At 45.3% G+C, this 23,833-nt stretch overlaps 1 protein-coding gene across 4 annotated transcripts in view; it reads left to right on the forward strand.

The window, feature by feature from the left end:
- The window catches only part of N4bp2l2 (NEDD4 binding protein 2 like 2), a 69,925-nt gene extending 47,364 nt beyond the window's left edge, over positions 1–22,561 (forward strand). Inside the window, exons 7-10 of one of the 4 annotated variants that reach the window (XM_052168926.1) lie at positions 13,798–15,488; positions 18,360–18,450; positions 20,960–21,055; positions 22,002–22,561. In XM_052168926.1, coding sequence (XP_052024886.1) covers positions 13,798–15,488; positions 18,360–18,400 — 1,732 coding nt within the window. In that variant the 3' untranslated portion in view covers positions 18,401–18,450; positions 20,960–21,055; positions 22,002–22,561. Of the gene's footprint in view, positions 1–6,178; positions 6,207–13,797; positions 15,489–18,359; positions 18,451–20,959 lie in introns of those variants that run through there. The other 3 variants (XM_052168925.1, XM_052168927.1, XM_052168929.1) reach the window with 3 other exon arrangements.
- Positions 22,562–23,833: the final 1,272 nt, after the last annotated feature.

Genomic DNA, 23,833 nt, shown 5'->3' on the forward strand with positions numbered 1-23,833 from the left:
CCTGAGATTCACCTCGGCATAGCCAGACATTCCTTTTGAGAGACGTGCACGCTTTTGGTTTCACATCTGTGCAAGAGGCAAGCAATAGAGCAAGACATCTCTGTTCCTATCAAGACCCACTAAGCTCTGAAGGTCTGGGTGGGAGGAAGAGCACAGGCTAGCCTATAGGAAACTCATTTCAGTGGGGGTTGGGGGTGTAAGGGAAAGTTAATGACATGGATGTTAACCAGTCAGGGTGCAGCTTGATGGTGTGCTAGAGAAGGAACCTGGGGCTCTTTGGAGTCCCCAGTCATTGTCCTGTTAGTTGATGGGTCAGTAGAAATCCTGAAGGATTGGAATGCATAATTAGGAAGGCTAGGGGCTCCATCAGCCTAATGGTAAGCATTTCAGTAGTCCTACAAGCTAGGACCACAGGTTAGCTCCTCGATGTCTGGGATGTATACTTGGGTATCTGCTGCTGGGTTGTTTTGTTTTGTTTTGCTTTTTTCTCCTAATTCTTGGATGGAGCAGGTGGAGTCTGAGAGAACTGAGAAGAGGGTGGTTGATATGGGTGCATAGTGCTGCTCTCAAATCTGCTTTTTTTAGAATTAACTGAAGATTGGTTAGAATTACCCCTTCAACCTCTCCTGGGTCCAGGGAATAGAGGAAGGCTTCATACTTAGAATGTTAATGATAAGTCTGAAAACTGAAACAGAAGTGATAGAACAAAGAGACTTGGTTGATGTGGCCCGATGTGTTAGTGACAGGCCTGAGGTCTTGGAGGGCACAGCCGGGCAGTGACTACCTGTGGAAGTAGAGGGCCTTCCTGAGTCAGCGTCTTTAGAGAACTTAAAAGGAGAATTCCGCTTAATTCATTTCTAGAAGAGACCTAAAACAGGGCTAAGAGACCTAAAACAGGGAATGAAGGGACAGTCACAGAGGAAGGCACACAAACTATGTGACAAACGGTGCAAAGAATCTACTCGCTCTTTCAGCCACTTGATGCTTGGATGTATTATATCCACTTAAAGGCACAGGCTTGTAGTAAGTGTTGGATGTAAAAGTGTCAGGGACAATATTTAGGGTAAAATTTATATGGACATTTACTACAAATGATGCTGAAATGAGACACTTAGAACCTGGAGGTAGGCTCTTAGAATACAAGCGAGGCAGTCCGGATGATATTCCTCTAAGTTAAGAACTAAAGAGGCAAGGGAATACTGTGGAGACATCAAGCTGTGAAACTTGAGCAAGGAGAGAGAGCATTAGATAGCACAGTGGCTTACCGTGTGAGGGAAGTTCAAACCTCGCTGAGGGTAGTAAAGTCGCAGTGCCGGCGCAGTGACTCTTCAGTCCCAGGCAACACAGGCGATCCTGCTCCCAGGACGCTGCAGGTGCGTGGCTTTCACAAGTTGCTGCCCAGTGTGACCTTTGCATCATGCTACACTTAGGGCAGTGAGGGAAGAAAGAAAAGACACACGGAAAAGCAGACCGGTGGACAGAAAGCTCGGATCAAGTTCTCCAGCCTCCCGGCTAGAAAACGCACAGGGCTTAACTCAGTATGTTTATTGTAGTGTTGAGCAGACATTCAGTGTTAGTGCATACGTTAGTGGGCAAAGATTGGGGCTTATTACATAGAGCTGAACAAGGAGACAGGTCTCTCTAACTTGGCAAGGGACGTCTGTAGGGAGCAGTCATTAGGCAGTAAACATCCAGGTGAAGAAAAGCTATTGTAGACGTTTTCTGCACACCGTCAACAGTCCCATTTGGGCTCCCGTGAAGTCTTTGCCATCATCCAAGCCTCACCCCAGGGGAGTGGCTGTGGCATTCCTTCCTGGGTTTGAGCCTTTGGGGTCTTTGACAGATCTGGCTCACGTCAACATACATCGACTTAGGAGGGCTTCCATCGGGGCTTTCTACAGTATGGAGGGAATACATCTTATTTTCTCCCCCTCCTTTTTTTTTAAATAGCTACTGATACTAAATATCATTATTGATTTCTATTTGGTAGTATGTGACAGGCTACAGAACTGGGCTCTTAGTGCTAAACATACAGGGCATCTCCTTCAGCTGTCAGGGAAGTCCTCAGAGGTGAATCCACTTACTTCTAGCATCAATGGAAGAGTGAGGACTTCGTGCCTCCAGGACCCCGTCTTTCAGTCATTCTTTCTCATATCTGGATCTTTCCCTGAGTGACCTGTGAAGTCACAGTTGGAGCATGAATGAAAATAGACTCGGGTTTGTATCCACATTCTGACTTTAAATAAAAATCTTAGACTTGAACCTTGCTTGGCTGCTGAAGGGCCCGCTCAGCAACATCCAGAAGCTATTAATTTTGTAGCATTTCATAAATGATTTTGTTGAACAAATATGACGATGCTGACTGCTGATAAAGCCCGAGGATACGTGAAGACAGGAACACACCATTCACTAACTGGTGGTCAGCTGCTGGGTGTGTAGCCAGCAGTCGTAGGTGTGGTCTCCAGTACCAGAAGAGCAACACGCCATAGCTCCACGTGTGCGTGTGTAACTTAATGAAGCACGTGTAGACGGGGAAGCCATGCCTGCAGGACAACCAGGGAAACAAGTGTGGATCAGCCTCTTAGACATAAGTCCTTAGGACTTAGAGGATACATAAACTATCCAAGAAGTCACCTGGCCCATCCCAAAAGTCAGTTTCCAGATCGCACCTCTGGCAATGTGTGTGCTAGTGTCTCCCTAGAAAACGATAACGAATCACACAGCGAAAACTGCAAACAGGAAAAGAAAAGGGAAATCAGATGTATTCCAAAGCTATGGCTTCAAGCCCAGGGGCTCCACCTGTGCCGTGAAGACAGCGCACTGAGCAGCTTCTGCAAGTAGGAGGCACTCCAACTGAGCAGTACCTGTGGCTGGAAGAACTCAGCCCGGAGCAGCGCCCCAGGAGCACGCTGAGTCCTCAAACATACCAACCGGTATGTAAGTTATACACCAACAGTCTAAATGATAAGGATGAATGGGGCAGAAGCAGGAGCCGCCTTCTTCATCTTCCACGAGTTCCGTTCTGTAGACAGGACTGGCGAGCATGCAGGGGTACACACACCAGCACTGATGTAGGAACTGCTGTATTTCAGCTTCACCAGCAGCACAAATACAGCAGTTCACAAACTACTCACTTTAAAAAAAAATATGTATATATATATATATATATATATTAAGGAAAAACAAAAGCGAACACATTGGCACTGGACAAAACAAACAGAAGGCAAAGCGCCCAAAAGAAGACACAAGAATCAAAGACCCACTTATGCACACATTCAGGAATCCCATAAAAATACTAACCAGGGTCGGTCTGTAATACAGGACAGAGGACTTGCAGTTGACTCTTGCAGGACCGGTGCATGCTGTGTGCGTCTCTGAGTTCATAAGAGCTTCGATCAGGTTGATTCAAGGGCCTTGCTGCCTCAGTGACCTCCATCCATCCCCTCTGCCTCTTACACGCTTTCTGCCACCCCTTCCTTCAAGGGGTTTCCTGAGTCCTGAGGGAAGGGATTTGGTGGAGACATTCCATTTAGGGGTGAGCATTCCAAGGTCTTCTTACTCTGCGTGTTTGGCTGTGGGTCTCTGTCTGTGTCCCCGTCTGCTATAGGAGGAAGCCTCCCCGATGATGGCTGAGCAAGGGGCTGATCTGTGAGGAGAGCAGAATGTCACTAGGGCTAATGTTATTGCTACGGTGTTAATTTTTCCCAGAGCTATCTTGTCTCGGGTCACCCAAGCACTGACGGGTCTGGGTTCTATCTCGTGGAGGGCCATAAATAAAATCAGCTATTGGTTGGTCACTCATCCAGGCTTTGTGCCACCATTGCCCTAGCATATCTTGCAGGCAGGACACTGTCGTTTATCCAAGAGGTTGTGGCTTAACTGGTGTTTACATTTCTCCTTTGATAGTGTGCAGAGTACCTTCCTGTACCAAAGATGCTAGAACAAGGCGGTAAAGGCTGTGTGTTGGCACCAGCTGCATTTCCCCATGTTCGATGAATCAGTTTGTGGAGAGCAACAGCCTGGATCATATGGGGTTCCCATGGGGTCCCCTTTGGCCAACAATTCAATTACTTGTAATCCATTCCTGGACTGGAAGCTTCATGTGGTGACAAGAGGTGATATATATATATATATACATACATATATATATACACACATACATATACATATATGTGTGTATATGTCTGTGTATATGTGTATGTATATGTATATATGTGTGTGTATATGTATATACGTATATGTATATACATATATATATTATAATTTTAGAAAGTTTCTACTCTATTAGGTTTCCATACTAACCCTCAAATGGCCCTTAATTTTAGCTGTTCCTCCCTCACCCCCCCTCTTCCATCTGCCTCCCAACTTGACCCTCTCATTGCAGCCACCTTATCCAGTCACAACTCCTAAGTTCCATCTCCCCCTCCCCAACCAAGTCCTTTACTCTATACCTAACCTCTGTGGTTCTGTGGATCGTAGCTTAATTATCATTGTCTTAGTAACTAATATCCACATATAAGTGAACACATACCATATTGGTCTTTCTGGGCCTGAGATACCTCACTCAGGACGATTTTTTTCCTCTAGTCCCACCCATTTACCTACAAATTTCATGGCTTCGTTTTTTTTTTAACAGCTGAGTAATACTCCATTGTGTATTTACCAAATTTGCTGTTCTGCCGAGGGACATTCAGTTTTTTGCCATTATGAATAGAGCAGCAATGAGTGTGGCTGAGCAGGAGTGTCTCTGTGGTAGGATGAAGCATCCTTTGTTGTGTGCCCAAGGGCTGGATCTTGAGGGAGATTGCTTCCTGTCTCCCCGAGGCACGCCCACACTGATTTCCATAGTGGCTGCACAAGTCGGCACTCCTCCCGCAGTGGAAGAGTGCTCCCCTTACCTCACATGCTCGCCGGCCTGAGCTGTCATTTCTTTTATTGATCTTCGCCATTCTGACAGATGTAAGATGTTGAAAACTCGAAGCAGTTTCCATTTGAATTTCTCTGATAACTAAGGATGTTGAACATAAGTGTTCCTCAGCCATTTGGGTTTCCTCTTTTGACCATACTCTGTTTAGATCACTGCCCTTTTTATTTATTTATTTATTTATTTATCTATTTTCAATCATATTCTTTTTTTATTAATTAAATATTTTTTATTCGATATATTTTTTATTTACATTTCAAATGATTTCCCCTTTTCTGGACCCCACTCCCCGAAAGTCCCGTAAGCCCCATTCTCTCCCCCTGTCCTCCCACCCACCCCTTCCCACTTCCTCGTTCTGGTTTTGCCAAAAACTGCTTCACTGAGTCTTTCCAGAACCAGGGGCCACTCCTCTGTTCTTCTTGTATCTCATTTGATGTGTGGATTATGTTTTGGGTATTCCAGTTTTCTAGGTTATTATCCACTTATTAGTGAGTGCATACCATGATTCACCTTTTGAGTCTGGGTTACCTCACTTAGTATGATGTTCTCTAGCTCCATCCATTTGCCTAACAATTTCATGAATTCATTGTTTCTAATGGCTGAATAGTACTCCATTGTGTAGATATACCACATTTTTTGCATCCACTCTTCTGTTGAGGGATACCTGGGTTCTTTCCAGCATCTGGCAATTATAAATAGAGCTGCTATGAACATAGTAGAGCATGTATCCTTATTACATGCTGGGGAATCCTCTGGGTATATGCCAAGGAGTGGTATAGCAGGATCTTCTGGAAGTGAGGTGCCCAGTTTTCGGAGGAACTGCCAGACTGATTTCCAGAGTGGTTGTACCAATTTGCAACCCCACCATTTTTTAATCAGATTATTTGTTTTTTTTTATATGTTTTTTTTTTTAGTCCTTACTATATATTGGATATTAGCCCTCTATCAGCTGTATGATTGGTAAAAATCTCTTCCCATTCTTAGCCTGACACTGTCTAAATGAGGTGTCCTTTAACGCACAGAAGCTTGTCAGTTTCATGGGCTTGCCTTTATTTGTTGTTGCTTTTAGTACCTGTGCTAATGATGTTCTGTTCAGAAGGTCTTTTCCTGTGCCAGTGAGTTCAGGGCTACTCCACACTTTTCCTTCTATCAGGTTTAGTGTGATTGGTTTTACGTTGAGATCTTTGATCCGTTTGGAGTTGAGTTTTATGCAGGGTGTTAAGCATGGATCTATTTGTGTTTTTCTACTTGTAGACATCCAGTTTGACCAGTCCTTTTGTTGAAGAAGCGGTTTGCACCTGTGTGCCTAGATCCAGTGAGTTAGTTCAGAAGCCTCCCTGTCCTGCGTTCTCTTTGTGACAGTGTGTGGAAGAAGTCAAAGCTGGGTCTGCTACTTAGAGAACAGTCACAACTTAGACCAGACGGTTTGAAAGTGGTTGATATCAAAACACTGGATGCAGATAGACTTAAGCAAAAAAAACAAACCACACAGAGCTACTGGGAACAGCCGGAACTTAGCTCTCACGGTCCAAAAGCAATGTAAGTTAGATCTCTTTATAGTACAGTAGTGATGACACATTTAAAGTGACAGTATGTGGAAGATTGACAGACTCACACACATCAAAAACACGTAGAAGTATCAGCAAGTTCCCAGTGAATAGAATTATTGTCTAACAGTTGACTACATTTATGTTAACCTATTAATGTTAAAAGAAGGACTACAAAGGCCACAGCCACTGGGAAGTTTACCTTACTCAAGTAACTAATCCCCCATGTGCAAAACTAATAAAACACAGAGGGTCACTAAAGGAAAGAAAGGAGGAAGGGAGAGAGCTAGGGAGGAAGGAAGGTAAGCCTCTTGGGAGGAAGGAGGAGTTTGGGAAGAATGGAAGGAAGAGGACTGGGGTGAATACGGTCAACAGCCTTGCATATATTTGGAATTATAAGTAAATAAATAATAACTTTAAGATACATTTTCTTTTTACTATTGCCTTCTGATTGCACCAGTGTTGTGTGTAAGAAATAGCACTTTTTTTTTCCCCCTGAGACAGGGTTTCTCTGTGTAGCCCTGGCTGTCCTGTAACTCACTCTGTAGACCAGGCTGGCTTTAAACTCAGAGATCCACATGGTTTTTAGGCCATATACCTTTAGACAATTTTTATAGCCTAAGAACAGAGTACTTATGAACCTTGTGTTTGGAAAGGTTTAGAAGTACAGCTGATAAGTTTATCATTTATTTATTATTTTGAGATTTAGTCTCAGGTGTGTCAGGATGGCCATGAACTTGCTGCAGCCAAGGATGACCCTGAACCCCTAGTCCTGTGTCTACTTCACAGTCCGAAGGTTACAGGATTGAATCTGGACTCTCAAGCATGCTGGTAGACATTTGCCACTGAGCTGTATCCCCACCCAGTTGCTAAACTATTAGAACAACAGCTACGACTGCCAAACACCACCTGTGCTATTCCATGCTTCCGCTGTCCCGCACAAGGGCGCTTTGCAACTCTGCCCTGGAGATTGCTTCCTGCTGGAGGAGTGGGGCTTAGGGATTTCTCAGCTGCTTCTTCACAGACATCCACACTACCACGGCTTGGGCCTTCTAATTTCCAGCCCTCATCCCTGCCTTTCCTTAAATGTCTGTCCTGCTGTTATGTCAAGTCTCATGTGTGTTATCTAATTCATTTCCCTTTAATGTGTTCAGCAAACATCTCTTGCCCTACTGTTCTCAAGAGAGTTTGAAGTTAAGTCATAATGAAAGCAAGCCTGCCATGTGTGGTGGCACACTCTTTCATCCTAGACTTGGGAGGCAGAGGCAAAGCTGAGCTCTAAGAATTCCAAGGTAGCCTGGTCTACGTGGGGGAGTTCTAGGCCGGCCAAGGCTGCATCATAAGGGCATATCTCAAAATAAATAAATAAATAAATAAGGAAGTCATGGATGGAACCAGAGAGGCTGAAACAACCATAATGATTGAAATTATTTCTGCTGCCTCTGATACAGAAGCTTACACCGAGGTACACTTTGCTGTTTTTTAGGGCCAACGGGAATATTGGCAGCATTTGAGTTCCAGTGAGGGATAACACAAAGTAAGAAACAACACAGAGTCTTCTTACCGAGACTTCTGAGTCTGTCTTGATTTTCTTGATTCTGAAAGTCCTTACCAATTGCTGTGGTGCTGGGAAGACAATCTGGAGTTTGTTACTCTCCGTGTGGTTTCCCTGAATCATAGTTTTAAGCCTCATAACATTTGCCAAACTTACTTATTAATGCTGTTAATTCATCTACAGAGTCTTGTAACTCTTGTAAACTCAAATTTACAAGTCTTGTCAACTTGTATACTCAGATAATTATCTCCCAGAATAACATTTTTCTCCTTCCTTTCCATTTAGTTGACTGAACGAATTAATTAGGATTCGGGGATGGTGATATTGATAAAGTGCTTGATTAAAATGTATTAGGCGTTAGGTTAGGTCCCAATCAACCACAGTAGGAAAAGCAACATAGTGATGAATTCTTGTGAAACGATGTCACGATTACTGTAAACATTTTATATGAATGGGAGGCAAATGCCATGCCCCTGGTTCTGGTTTCACTAAACTTTTGTTTTTTCACCTTAAAGCAAAACAGCCTCATTTTATTGATCAGAAACTCAGTTGAATTTTCCCCATGAAAAGCCTTATTGCAAGCACAGTTAAAAGTGATAGGAGAGAAATATTGACTCCATTTTTCTCCATGCATTTCCCCAACTTCATATGTGATTCTCTTCTTTTCTCTTTCACACGTAAGCCATGCCTGCAATGTATTGCCAAGAACTTCTAGTATATATTGATTTAAAAAAAAAAAAGTGGAAGATGAACCCATAGACATTTTCAAAGCAATATGCAGGCATGATGACAGGGTTTCATGACTTCTGAGACAAATGTTACTGAGGTCCTATTCACAGCTAATTTTTTGTTTGGTTTTTTGTTTTGTTTTGTTTTGTTTTTTGAGACAGGGTTTCTCTGTGTGGCCCTGGCTGTCCTGAACCTCACTCTGTAGACCAGGCTAGCCTTGAACTCAGAAATCCGCTTGCCTCTGCCTCCCAAGTGCTGGGATTAAAGGCGTGTGCCACCACCTCCAGGCCACAACTAATTTTAACTGCTTTGGCATCTCACCTTTACCAAGGTGAACCACCTCATTATCCTACCAGTTATAACTGATATAGACAGATTTGGGGATAAACTCTTTGGCTCTTTGAAAAGCGCAGTTCTAAACACAAGGATCTGGAAGACCAAGTTCTGATGGAAAGCAGCCATCTAGCTGGGAATATTCAGTGTACCATCAGCGTGTGTCATTTCATTTAGAGGAAGAGGAAAGATTCGGTCATCTGTCCTATCCCCTAAATGGATGTCATTTAAGAGCACCTGTATTAATCTGTATGGCCATTCCACAAGAAACGTTGCCCCATTTGAGAAAGCCGCATAGCTACCTATGATGCTAGCTCATGACTGAGCCAGTCGGGGCCTGATCTGGGCTTCCCAACCGTAGCCCTTCCACAAAGCTGCAAGCGTTTCTCTAACCTGCTGTGCACTGACCTCTGATTGGAGGGATCACATAGATGGAGGTGGTGCTGTGGAGTTCTGCAGTGGACCTTGGTGCACCTGGCTTCCACCCTGGTGACCTGTCTTTGTGAACTCATTACCAACCACGCCCTTTCTTTTCATTCCCGCTTTCCCTGCTCCTCCCCACAGTCTGGGCTTCATGTGATGCCCCCTTAGTTTTGGTCAGGTTGGCTCACCTCTGAGAGCCCCTCCTCGTTCCTGAGAAGAACATTGTGCTCCTGCCCACCCTGCCCCGAGCCCTCGTCTAATCTAGTCTTAGTCATACCAGATGTGTTTTTCTTGCTTGGCTCCCATTTCTTCCTTCCTGTCAAGGCTGCAGTCTGTGCCTTTAAGTCTCCCGACTTCCTGCTCATGACTCACTCTTCCTTAGTGAGGCTTTTCTCTCCTCGCAGGGCCATTCATCCTTAAGTGACTCAGCGCAAGTGAGATCAGGTTTGACAGTCCTTGACACGACTCTGACGAGCCTCTCGCACTGTCTAGATCCATGTTCCTGATGAAAGTGCATCTACTGATGAGCCACCTCAGAGGCAAACACGTCCCCCTACCACGACCACCATGTCTCTTGTCTCACAGCAGCTTAACAAGGCTGCCGGTTGTTTCCAGAAGGCCTGGTTGACTCATTGCTTCTAGAAAAAGGACAGTAACTCCAAAGAGCATGAGTGGATTTGACGTGTCTTTGCTCACACCTCTAAAGCCAGCACCTGGGATGCTGAGGCAAGGAGGATAACTGACAATTTTAGTCTAGCCTGGGCTATAGAGAGAGTGCCAGGACAGCCAGGGCTATTCAGAGAGACCCTGTCTAGAAGGAGAATTGCCCCAGTTAGAGTTACTATTGCTGTGATAATACACCATGGCCAAAGCAGCGTGGGAGGGAAACGGTTTATTTGGTTTACACATCCACAGCACTGCTGTTCATTCTCAAAGAGTCAGGACAGGAACTCAAACAAGGCAGAAGCTGTTACAGAGCAGAGGCCTTGGAGGGTGCTGCCTACTGGCTTACTTCCCATGGTTATTCAGCCTGTCTTTTTGTAGAACCCGGGGCTAGCTAACTATCACCTCAGCCAGCGTGGTACCAACCCACACATAGGCTCCGCCCTTCCTCATCAATTATTAGTTAAGGAAATGCCCTACAAGCTCGAATGCAGTCGGATCTTACGGAGGCATTTTCTTCCTGAGGGTCCCTCCTCTCCGATGATACATTAGCTTATGTCTTGTCTACACAAAACTTGACAGTAATAATAATAATTATATTACTAATAACTGAGTGTGATGACACATGCCTTAAATCTCAGCATCCAGGAGGCAAAGGCAGGTAGACCTCAAGAGTTCAAGGGGAACATGGACTACAAAGTGAGCTCTACGCCTTCCAAGGCCACACAGTGGGACTCAGAAAACCGGGAGCAGCAGCGGGAGCAGAGGCTGGTCTTAATCCCCAACGCCTGAGAGGAGGAGGGAGGCAGATCACAGAGCAGGACAAGGCTCCTTCGTTCTAGGAAAGCTCAGGGACGCATTTTATAACTAGGTGTTGCACTTTGGACTGAACTAGAACATTTGTTGGATTACTCCAGTTCACAGAACTGACCATAGATGAAGTCTGTGCCCAAAGACTTTGTACAATATCTCTTTAGATGGAGGCTTCTGGGTACATTGACCTTCCTTCCCGTTCTTTCTAAGCCAACACTTGGGAATGTGTGAGAAAGAGTAGCAACAATTACATGATGCAGAAAAGTTTGCAGTGTAGGACCCGGGTTAGGAGACCAGACGAGGTTTACATAGCGTATCAGTGAGGCTGCTGAGATGGCATTAGTGGGTAATGTGCCTGCCGCGTGTTCTTACGGACCTGCGTGGATCCCTGGCACCTGCATAAGGAAGCAGAGAGCCAGGCACATGTCACTCCAGCACTGGGGCAGCAGAGACAGGGTCCTGAGGACGTCGCTGGACAGTCAGTCTACCCAAATCAGTGAGCTTTGGGGCCAGTGAGAGACCTTAAACATTTAGGCAGTACATGATAGAAAGGACAGAGAACATTGGCGTCTGGCCTCTGGACACTCACAGGCAAGTGTACCTGTACAAACACATGCACACCATGTGACAGACAGACAGACAGACAGATAGAGAAACTCACATTCGCCTTTTTGTCCTTCCATATTCATCTCTTTGCTGACTTTCACGCCTTTCTATCTATTGCTCTGTCTTTGCTGTTTCTTCCTATTTCTTTTGTAAAATTATCCTGTCTGTGTATTTTTGCCTACACACAAGTATATATGTTAGGCGCATGCTTAGTGCATTCAGAGGCCAGAAGCAGCATTTGATCCCCTGGAATTGGAGTCCCAGTCAGTTGTGAGCCACCACATGGTGCTGGAAACTAAACCGAGATCCTCTGTGAGCAGCGCTCTTAACCACTGAGCCGTCTCTCCAGCCCCATCTCCTAGTTCCCCTTCTAGGCGGTTGTCTAGGCCTCATCTCTGATCACTCACTGAGGAAGAGAGGAAAACTAGCCTTTATGTGCAAAATTAGAAAGTTCACTAAATCATCCAAAAGGGCCAAACACTGCCCCTTAGTACCATCTTCCAGGAGTGTCACCCTTTGGACACTGAGACATGTCATCTCTAAAGCTCATGATTAATTATGCAGTTGAGTTACAAGAAAGAAAAGAAAAGCCGGGCAGTGGTGGTGCACGCCTTTAATTCCAGCACTTGGGAGGCAGAGGCAGGTGGATTTCTGAGTTCAAGGCCAGCCTGGTCTACAGAGTGAGTTCCAGGACAGCCAGGGCTACACAGAGAAACCCTGTCTCAAAAAAAAAAAAAACAAAAACAAAAACAAAAAAAGAAAAAAGAAAAGCACACAAATCTCACAGTGGTCTGCGTAAACTCAGTTTTATGCTGGGCTACATTCACAACTCCTCTGGGAGGCATGAAGCTCATGGGCCACAGGTTGGACATGCCCAGCAGCATCGAGTACTGTGTTCACTTATGAAGAGCTTGTCACACTGTGCGTCATGGGGTGGTTAGGATACTGGCTTCAGTGCCATATGCTGTAACACATTGCCAGTCACTGTGACCACCAAACACCTCACAAAGAAGCAGCTTGGCCTCTGCCTTAGGATCACTGCTAGCCAGACAATGCCATTCCAAATACATCACCAAATCCAGGGCTTGGGGCCTCGGGGGCTCATTAGTAAGCATTATGTATAATGTGATGGAACACCTCGACTGTCAGCCTTTTGCTCTACATAGCCTGGTTATGAAAACCACATAAAAACCAAATCCAAAAAACCAAAAAAAAAAAAAAAAAAAAAAAAAAAAGAGCCGGGTTGTGGTGGCACACACCTGTAATGGGAGGCAGAGGCAGGAGGATTTCTGAGTTCGAGGCAAGACAGCCAGGGCTATACAGAGAAACCCTGTCTCAAAACAAAACAAAACAAACAAACAAACAAAAAACCTCAAATCCAAAAATCCAAGGTGAAAAAAAAAAAAAAAAACCACACAAAACCCTGCCATACCGAGGCTCTTCCAGCCACTCATCTTTCAAATCTAAAGTATTATAAAATCTGCTTCATTCTAAGAAAACTGCGGCTGAGGTGCTAAACAGGTTTTTTTTTTTTTTTTTTTGGTTTTTGGTTTTTGGTTTTTTCAAGACAGGGTTTCTCTGTATAGCCCTGGCTGTCCTGGAACTCACTCTGTAGACCAGGCTGGCCTCGAACTCAGAAATCTGCCTGCCTCTGCATCCCAGAGTGCTCTAAATAGGATTATAATTAATAAATCAATTCCTTTAAAATATCACAAAATATAAGATACCTATTCTGTACACACAGAATATTTTCTTTCATATAAATATTAGGGTTTCATAAATTGTTGGCTTATGAGAGGAGTGTGTGCATGTGAACTTTAACTTCCTTAGTGTGTCTTAATATCAGTGTAGCAGACTTTAAAATTTTATAAAAGTGATTGCAAATATGGTACGAAGTATACAGGCACTCTTTTTTTGTTGTTTTTGTTTTTTTGTTTTTTACTTTTTGGATTTTTTTTTTTTTTCCGAGACAGGGTTTCTCTGTGTAGCCCTGGCTGTCCTGGAACTCACTCTGTAGACCAGGCTGGCCTCAAACTCAGAAATCTGCCTGCCTCTGCCTCCCAAGTGCTGGGATTAAAGGCGTGTGCCACTACCGCCTGGCTTACAGGCACTCTTGTACTAATGAGTTTTGCACAATAATATTTTAGAGTGTGCTAATATTACACAAAAGCTGTTATGCATTTTGTTTGTTCTTTATATTTCAGAGGAAGAATTTTGAAGAAAAGTGGATATAGGCTTGACAAAACCAAACAGAAGAGAAACAGGACAGGAAAGAAAAGGAACAACGGTTTTAGTGAGAACTCACTTGCAACCTTAGGTCACCTTGTGCCTGGAGGTCAGGATCTGTCTCAGAGGGAAGGGGAAGGCTTTGAAGAGGCCAAGAGGGAACCAGGGCATCCCTTACCTCGTGATTGTAGAAATGGCCAAGAAGAGCAAAGCTGGCACGACAGAAAGATATCAAAGAGTTTCCAAAAGACTGTGTGTAGAATTGAGTCGGACCACACACCTAAGAACTGCCTCCCCAAGGAGGCGGAAGAGGAGAGGAGCTCATTTCCGGCTTCACCGTCGGTACCGCCTGCCTCTCATCGCACAAGCGCTCAACATCTGTCTCGTGCAGGGAGGGATGGCTGCTCGGGCATGAGGGTGGGACAGCATATGACGAATAGACATAACTCAGCCCTAGACACCCAGGTCGCATGTGCTCAAACCCCGTGCTCGTTTGTGCAGAAGACAGAGATGATGCATAAAAGTCGCCCAGATGAGTTTGCTGTGAATCATCAGGGTGGGACCAGAACGCCAGAGGAAAGGTTGGGAAGGGAACAAGGAGTCAAAGGCGATTGCTGGGCTTTTTTTACAGCTAGTTTGTGTGATGAAGAGTCACGGTTCGAGTCTGAGAGTCAGCCATATTTGGGCAGTTGGCCAGAGGGACCTCATAAGTTTGTGTGTGAACAGAGACCCAAGAAAGCTAGGTCTCGAAGACTGACCTGTCCTGATAGGGAAGAACAATTGGTTAAGTTGATTTCCACTTCTGAAGAAGCAACAGGCTCAGGAGGCCTAGAAATACCAACAGAGAAGAAGCTACTGATAGACTCATCTCCGAAAGCTGAAACTGTAGGTTTACCCTCAAACCCAGGAGCAGATATCGCCAACAGCCATGTCCCCTGTCTGAACTCCCCAGAGCACCCCTTAGAATCAGCAAAGGGTACCCAAGGGGTGCAGAGGGAGATCTGCAATTTGCCACCAGGGTCTAAGTTACTGGGACAGACTCATATCAACCCTGAAGAAAAGGAGAAATGGGACCTCTTAACAGGGAGACATGGGCTGAACACGGTTTCTTGGGGGAAAGATATTTCTGATAACAATACAGATGAGAAAAAGCAAGAAGTGATGCTCTTTGACTGTCGTCTGCCTTGGTTTTCCCTTGATAACCCCCATGACTCTCCTCTCAGTGTGACAGGGAAGGCTTGCTCCTTTCGCCTGGCCTTTTACAGACTAGGATGCACTGTGTATTTTTATAAAAACCCTGTCCCTTCTCTCATGATACATTACCTGTCTGCCTTTTGCATGGTATCTTTTCACAGCAAAAGAACACTTTGGACTTTGAAGTCTCAGAAAAGAGTGGATAGGACACTAACGGATGGCGGGTTTTTTCCCTCAGAAGTTTTAAGCAGCCAGCCCGATACTGTTTGTGCTCTGAGGATTTCTTCTGATCGTCGTTTTTCAAATGTGCAATTCGATGGAAAGCTGAAGATGTGGGAGGCCCGGGACCCGGTGCAGCATGGGCCTGCTGAGGACATCCTGGATGAAAACGGGAACTGTCAGTCCTTCGGGCCACTAGCACAGGCGGTTGCCTGTCACCCAGCCAAACTTTTGGGATCTCCTGGAGATTCAATGGGTAAATTGTTTTTATTTATGAAAAATGAAAGTTTAGGCTGCCAAGGTGGTACACACACCTTTAATCCCAGTGCTTGGGAGGCAGAGGCAGATGGATCTCTGTGAGTCTGGGGCCAGCCTGGCCTTCAAAGTGATTTCCTAGAAAGCCAGGACTATTACACAAAGAAATCCCATCTTGAAAAAACAAAACAAAACAAAACAAACAAACAAACAAAAAGAGCCCAGTACTATATGCAAATACTTTATGTCCTGGGTTCTCTCCTGTGTTAGTGACATCATGTAGGGTTGATCTTATGGTTCACAGAAGCAGGGAAAGCGAGGACCCCAGTGAGTAGCGCTGGGCTTGTTAATTCTTCATAAATGTCTGAGTGTCTCTCTAGAGAGACAGCTCAGCAGTTAAAAGCACTGGCTACTCTAGCCACAGACCCAGGTTTGGTTTCCAGCATCCGCACGATGCCTCATAGCCATCTGCTAATCCAGTTCCAAGGGATCTGCCACCTTCTGGCCTCCCTGGGTACCAGGCACAGGCATGACACACAGAAGCGTGTTTTTGTTGTTGTTTACTTAGTTTACATATATATGTGTTTTGCTCGCATGTATGTCTCTGCAGAATATGCATACCTGGTCTCCACAGAGACCAGAAGACAGGGGTCTGGTCCTCTGGAAGAGCAGCCATTGCTCTTAACCACCAAGCCATCTCTCTTTGTTCCTCATTTACATTTTTAAAAACATATCTGCGTATCTTTTTACTTGGTACATCTCCCTTCTTTGGCATAGTGGCCCCCAGGCACAGGTCTCAGTTGTGGGATTGTGAAAGAGGAGGAAGTAAAGATTGAGAGGCCCAAACCATCAGAAACTGCTGCCTTTTTGTTTGTTTGTTTGGTTTGGTTTTTTGTTTTTTTCCGAGACAGGGTTTCTCTGTGTAGCCGTGGCTGTCCTGGAACTCACTCTGTAGACCAGGCTGGCCTCGAACTCAGAAATCCACCTGCCTCTGCCTCCCAAGTGCTGGGATTCCACCACCACCTGGCTAACTCCTGCCTTTCATAAGCTTCTCTGAGAAGGCTCTGGGGCAGTCTGAAGAGAGGCTCACCATTCCACAACTGTTCCCTGTTCCTCCTTGAGTCCAGGATCCCTGAGGAGCCAGCAGGCCAGTGTTCTAATCCCCGAAGGTCTCTTGGGGCTTCCTAACACGATGAGTTTGGTGGGGTTCCTCGGTCCTGCACTCTTAGTGCTTAATTCCCCTCCTTACCTACTTTGCTCTAAGTTCTGCTGCTTCAGACAGACTTCATCTCAGAGGCTCAGACCCACGACTGGTAAATCTCACAGCAAAACCATCTCGATGCTTGGCCTCCTGGCCACGTTTATGACCTCTGAGATCCCCAAATAATCACATCTAACTACTGCTGTGCTTGGCTGTGCTCCTAGATGGCCAGCAAGACACCTGCCCAGACTTGAACAAAGGGACAACTGTCTTCTCTTATTGTTTTAACTTTTGGTAATCTCGCCAGGCACGTTGCCTCACAGACTCCGTGTGGCATCCACTTTTCCTTTTGACCACAGCCGTTTCTAAAAGGAACATTCTTGGCTTCCGTTTTTCCTTCCAGCCACATTCCTCCTTCCACAAACACTGTTTATTATCACCTTCTCGTTCTTTTCCTTTTTCTAGAGACGGGGTCACAGGTCTCTCTGCAGCCCTGGCTGGCCTGGAACTCTCTAGGTAGACCAGGCTGGCCTGGAACTCACAGAGCTCCAGCTGCCTCTGCCTTCCAAGGATATGGTTGTAATCCACTTCCATACTGAAGGAACCCCAAGAGAGCCAGAATCCCATTTCCTATTCAGTGACGGCGGTGATCAACTTTACTCATGGAGTATTCATTAGCTCATCGTTTGTTTGTTTGCAGTGATTTTAACTTGTGTTAAATCCTCATTTACAAACAAGGCAAGCTATTGATGAATGGGTTGTTTTTTTTTTAAAACTCATTCTGAAGTTTAATTAATACTTGATTATTTATTGATTTATTTAATACTTTTAATCATTATTAATTTTAATTATTTGATTGATTGGTTGATTGATTTAATACTTGATTATTGTTGATGATGATGTGTACGTAAGAGTTGATGATGGCCAGGTAGTGGTGGTGCACGCCTGTAATCCCAGCACTCTGGGAGGCAGAGGCAGGCGGATTTCTGAGTTCGAGGCCAGCCTGGTCTACAGAGTGAGTTCCAGGACAGCCAGGGCTATACAGAGAAACCCTGTCTCGAAAAAAACAAATCCAAAAAAAGAAAAAAACAAATCCAAACAAAACAAAACAAAAAAAGTTGATGATGATGTTGTATATTTAAGAGAGGAAGAAGTTTAGAATCTATTACTGGTGCCTCTGTCCTTTCCCATGCTGATCTGAGGTGACAGTTGTTAACAGTTTTAAGTTAGGGACCCCTCTGACATGCTCATAAAATCTATGGACTTTCTCTCAGGAAGGGGGCAAAATATGACACAAACATTTTCTGTTTATGATTTCAGAATAGACCTTAGGCCAAGGTTCCTGTCTGAAATATCTTCAGTTATTTAAGTTTTATGCCTGTGACACTTTCAATAATGTGTGTTTGTTAATGCTTGTGCATATGTTTATGCTTGTGGGAAAATCTGGTCTGGTGACATTTTACATATAAACATCAGGAAGATTTTTCAGTGAGTCTGAAATACTGTTCACTAATTGAATTCTGATACAAAGTCCTGCTTAGCCATTCCTAGAAATCTTCAAGATCAAACTTTAATCATAGTTCAGACAGCACATTTACATAACTTTATATTCAGAGTAAAAACATGTGTGACTTTGGAATGAATGTTGTCCCATACTTCCTATGTCCCCAGAACCCTTGTTACCGGATGACCTGCCACAGGATTCCTTTTGATATGGAAGTCACTCAAGATACTGCCTTTGCAATGGAAGATGTCAATAAAGGTATCTTTTTTAGGTTTCAGAGATTTCTTTTCAAAATAATTATGTTTGTTATACTTAATTATTGTGTATGTGCCTCTCTCTGTGTGCACATATTTGTGTGTGCATATGTATGTGGGTGCCTACAGAGGCTGGAACTATCAGATTTCCCTGGAGCTGGACTTATAGGCAGATGTGAGCTGCCTAAAGGAGGTGCCTATAAACACCCACACTTATTTCCCAGGCCAAGGCCACCTGATAGGGCCAGGAGGCAGGAAACCAAGCTTGGGTTGGAGGGGCCACAGTAAGACTGGGGCTGTGATAGTTTTATCCAGAGCAGACATTTTATCCCTTTATCAGAAACAGAAAATAAAGGCAATTGTCAGGATCGATGCGGTTACAGTTGCCAGGACACAGTGATGTTTGCAAGTTATACAGGGTCCACAAGGTTACTGTCTAAGACCCATTGGCCTGTCAAGCTTCTATGTTTCCTTGACTTCTGCGGGAGCATACAGAGAAACTAAACGGCCTAACCATTTCACTGCCTGAGGGAGTGCATAAGTCTCTCAAGAACGGGAAGGCTCATTGTGCCTCATGAGCCGTGGGCTCTAACTGGAAAAACTTAGAGCACATGCCTCTCAAGGTAGCCAGGCCAAGCCAAGTCCATGGCTCCTCACAGGCTCTGAGAACCAGTCAGGGCTCTGCAAGAGTAGTATGTATTCATAACTGCTGAACCATCTCTAGATAATATTTCTATAAAAATAAAATTGGAGGGTTATTTTTTATGAAAATTAGAAAAAGAATATGCATAGATGTTATTGTAATTAGCCCTAAGAGAACCTTGCATTTAATTATCTAAGTCTATTGAAGGCTATGCACTCTGAAGAGCTTACCGTTTTAGGAGAGTCTGCTACTCGTTGCATAACTTCTCCTGTCCAGCTCTAAATAACTTAGATTCATATTTGCTTGACTTGAAAACATCTCCTTGTTGGTGTGGTCTTGTGGTCCACGTGGTAAATACCCCTGCTCTTTTTTTGTTTTGTTTTGTTTTTTGGATTTGGTTTTTTCGAGACAGGGTTTCTCTGTATAGCCCTGGCTGTCCTGGAACTCACTTCTGTAGACCAGGCTGGCCTCAAACTCAGAAATCCATCTGCCTCTGCCTCCCAGAGTGCTGGGATTACAGGCGTGCACCACCTGGCTCTTTTTTTTTTTTTTTTTAAGATTTATTTATTATTTGTAAGTACACTGTGGCTGTCCTCAGACACTCCAGAAGAGGGCATCAGATTTTGTTACAGATGGTTGTGAGCCATCATGTGGTTGCTGGGATTTGAACTCAGAACCTTTCAAAGAACAGTCGGTGGTGCTCGTAACTGCTGAGCCATCTCTCCAGCCCAGCATCCCTGCTCTTAAGGGTTGCTTGCTTTACCCAGGTAGCCGGCGGAGGTAGCACGTAGCTGTTTTTTGTTTGCTTGTTTGTTTGGTTTGGTTTTGGGCTTTCTTTTTTAAAGATTAATAAATATCGAAATAAATGAGGCCTGAGGCACCTTGGGGCACATTTTGGAATCAGTTGTAAAATTTAAGTTTAAAGACAAAATGTAGAGCTGTTGCTTAAAGGTAGCAGCTATTTCTAATGGGCACGTTTGTTTTGCGTGTAAAACCGTATGTGCACTTTTATAAGCTGCTTTTTTGTTTTGGATGAGGTCATCTCTGTAGCCCTGTGTGACTTCAAATCCCTGCCTTAGTCTCTCCTGTGCTGGGCTGCTGCTCTTGGACCTCCATGCCCCGCTCATCGGTGTGGACTTCCGTCTCTCCTTAGTCCTGCGAGAGTCCATGTTGTCGCTCATGCACACAGAGAGCAGTGCATACAATGTCCAGACTGACAATGGTAGGGAGTGTCTCCTGATGTTTCTTTTGATATGTGAGGAATGCCTGAGCAGGAGAATTAATCATTATTTTATGTATTTCAATGATTATTCCTAGAGAAGGCGGAAGAATCTTGGTAAAAATAAAAATCCCTTGACCTGTAAGTACCTCTTGCCACGGAGACCACGATATGGTCAGGAGGGAATGAGTATTGGCGTTGCCGGGTTGTCATGGCGCAGATGGAAGAGTTGTTACCATGGCGCAGTTGAAGAGTTGTTACCATAGCAACCCTGTCTGTGCCACTCCATGTTCAATTCTTTTCTTCAGTCTCACATCTTTCTGTGAACTACAACAAAGCGTGGATTGTTGCTCCCTAGATTTATACCCCATTTCACCAGTAAGAATGTATTTCAGAGCATTCTGACAACACAGTGCAAACACACACACACACACACACACACACACTGGTGTGTGACCAGAGCTGCTGTAGTTTACATGTAAATATTGTATGTTAAGAGATGCTTTAAGAAAAGATATAACATGGATAGACCCTGTGTCATATATTTGACACAGAGAGCGACATTAAATAAACACATGTGTCGGAATGTCAGTGCATACATGTCTATGCTTGATAAGAAAGGAACACACACGTGTTTGGCATGTTTCCTAGATGTTTTCCTCTTGCCCCTGCTTCTGCTGGAGACGGAGCACTGCATGCTGGGAGAACTTAGAGCTTTGGAGAGGCCGCTCGAACAAGATGAGTGTGGTAAGAGACTGTGGGAGCTCTGAAGAAAGGGGTGAGAACTCTCATGGTGTTCCCCAGTGCATCTTAGACCTGGCTCTGTAAGCCGAGGGACAGCGGGTGAGCTCTTCCCTGCCCTCCATGCTGTGTGTGGCAATGGTAGGGAGTGTCTCCCTGCCCCGCCCCCCCCTGAGGTGAGGAGGCCCTACAGCTGAGCTGCCCATCCAAGGAACCTGCAGCGGCCTTGAGTTTATTTAGCTGTGGCCAATCCGAGAGTCTCTTCTCGGTGTTGACGGACGTGCAGCGCCTTAGTGTCGAGGACCGGCTCTGTATGTGCTTCTGGTTTTGAAGTCGCTCCTCCATTCCGCCCCAACTGTTCTCCGTGGCACTGGCCTCACCAACAGCCTCATCCTAAACCTTCATCTGAACATCTCACGAGGGCTGGAGCAATATGTGTATTCACTGCAGTTATTCCGAGAAAGAGCCTTCCGGTTGGGTTTGCACGGCATACTGACAAGGAGGTTTTAAAGGGCAAACAGAAATATAGGAAGGAAGAGGCAATTATAAGGTTCTCCTGCTGGGCTGTAGAAGTCCCGTGGTGGCTCCTGCCTGTTTCACAGTGCTCGGCACTGGTTGCCAAGTGTTGACAGCCACAGTCCTCTGTGGAAGCTGAGGCAGGCCAAGGATGTGCCTGTCCTGGAGCTGCTACCTGCTGTGTGACCCGAAAACATTAATCTCCTCACATCCTTGATTTTCTTAACTATAATATATAAGTAGATAATACCGCTTTACTAATGCGCACAGTACTTGGGATAGCGCCGAGAAGTCCAGGCTTTAGCGCGGGTTCATTTCATCCTCGCACACCTCCCGGGCAACGGCCTCCGGCAGCACCAAACTGTAGTGTGGTGTCTTAGAAGACAGAAGGATTGAGTCGGGAAACCTGCTCACAAATTTGCATAAATCCCTGTAGTGGTCACTATGAACGTCTGTACTACAAAGGGCCGCACCTCAGGGGCTGAGGAGAGAACCTGGCAGCATGGACTACAGGGAGAGACGGGATGCCAGGGCATGGCACGACCAGGGCAGCAAAGGGGACCCATTGTGTCTGCACATGTCTGGGTGTGTGCTACCTGCGGTGAAGATCTCTGCTCCCTGTCCTGCTGCTGAGAAATCACTGAGAAAAGCCAGGGAGCCCAGTGCTGACCCCCAGAGGCCTCCCACGCGCCCCTACTGGTCGCTGGCACTAGCCTCCAGTCATTGCTCCCGAGAAGCTGTGTCAGTGAAAAGAAAGAAAACTCGGCAAGCAGCAACAGTGTGAACACGGCCACTGCCTGATGCTGTTAGCTCGGACTTCCAGGGGAAAGAGAGGCACGGACAGCCCTGTAATAGCTCTGAGATTGGCTTAGTAAACCTTATGCAAGTATTGACCTATGGCCACAGCTCTAGGATCTGAAATCCCCAAAGGCTCTAAAATCCAAATGCTGTTTTGTTTATTCAGTGGTGAAATATACAATAAAATATATTACCTTAGCTATTCTTTGGAAAAATATTCATTTATTTTATTGTATGTGTGTGCGTGCATGAGTGTGTGTTAGTGCATAAAAGGAGCTTGAGGGGCTGGCAAAGGCACCAGATGCCCTGGAATTGGAGTTCTGGGCAGTTGTGACCACGGTGCAGATACAGGGAACCAAACCTAGGCTCTCTGCAAGAGCAGCGAGTGCTCCCAACCTTCTCTCCACCCCTATCTTCGGCTCCTCTCGAGTGTATTTAGTTTATTCATAACACACCCAGAGTCATGGCCACCCACCCCCAGGGCTGCTTTCAGTTTGTAAGCCCACTGCCCTCATCCAGCCTAGCCTAACCTAACCCAACCCAACCCAACCCAACCCACCCCACCCCAACCCAACCCAACCTAACCCAACCCAACCCAACCCACCCCACTCCACCCCAACCCAACCCAACCTAACCCAACCTAACCTAACCCAACCCAACCCAACCCAACCCAACCTAAACCAACCCAACCCAACCCAGCCCAGCCTAACCTAACCCAACCCAACTCAACCTAACCCAACCCAACCCAACCCAACCCAACCCAACCCAACCTAACCTGGTTCCCTAATCTGGCCTTCACCACGGCATCCACTTTTGTTTTTGAATTAAGCATGACATTAAAATTTGTCAGCAAGACTGACCTAAACAGACAGGGCGTGGCTTTTCTTATTTACTCATTTGGCATGTAGTCTTCCTGTCTCACTGCAGAAAAGGTGTGTTTTCCTTACTGTGCCCCTCGTTTTCAGAGTTCTCAGACAATGTGACCTCCAGGAATTTGGTTAGAGATCATGGAACCTACAATATAATTAGTGGCTACTATTAGTATTTTGTCCTATTTTGATTTAGTTGTACTTAAAATTAAAAAAAAAAAAAGTTTGAGGAAATACGAGTGATTGTTCACTTCCTCACAGTTCAGTGCAGGCATTTGCTTAACTGCTGACATCCTGCCTTCAGAAAAGGTCCTTCCTTTGCAACCCCCTTGGCCTACCTTCTCCATGGAATAACTTTTACAAAGCATGTGTGTGTGTGAGTGTGTGTGTGTGCGCGGGGGAGGGGGGTCTATTGCTGGGGGACTCTGGGCTTTCAGGGAATAGCCACACCATCCCTCAGAGGAGGTGGGGTAGTAGTAGGGGATAGGGGGAGGAGTCAGGAACTTCTTGCTCAGCCACACCTCCAATCTTCACCTCTGTGTCTTAACTGGACTCTCAACTCCCCTCAGTCTAAGCTCCGCCCATAGCCCCCACACCTTCC

The sequence above is a fragment of the Apodemus sylvaticus genome, chromosome 22, assembly GCF_947179515.1.
Source record: "Apodemus sylvaticus chromosome 22, mApoSyl1.1, whole genome shotgun sequence".
Classification (NCBI taxonomy): Eukaryota; Metazoa; Chordata; class Mammalia; order Rodentia; family Muridae; genus Apodemus; species Apodemus sylvaticus.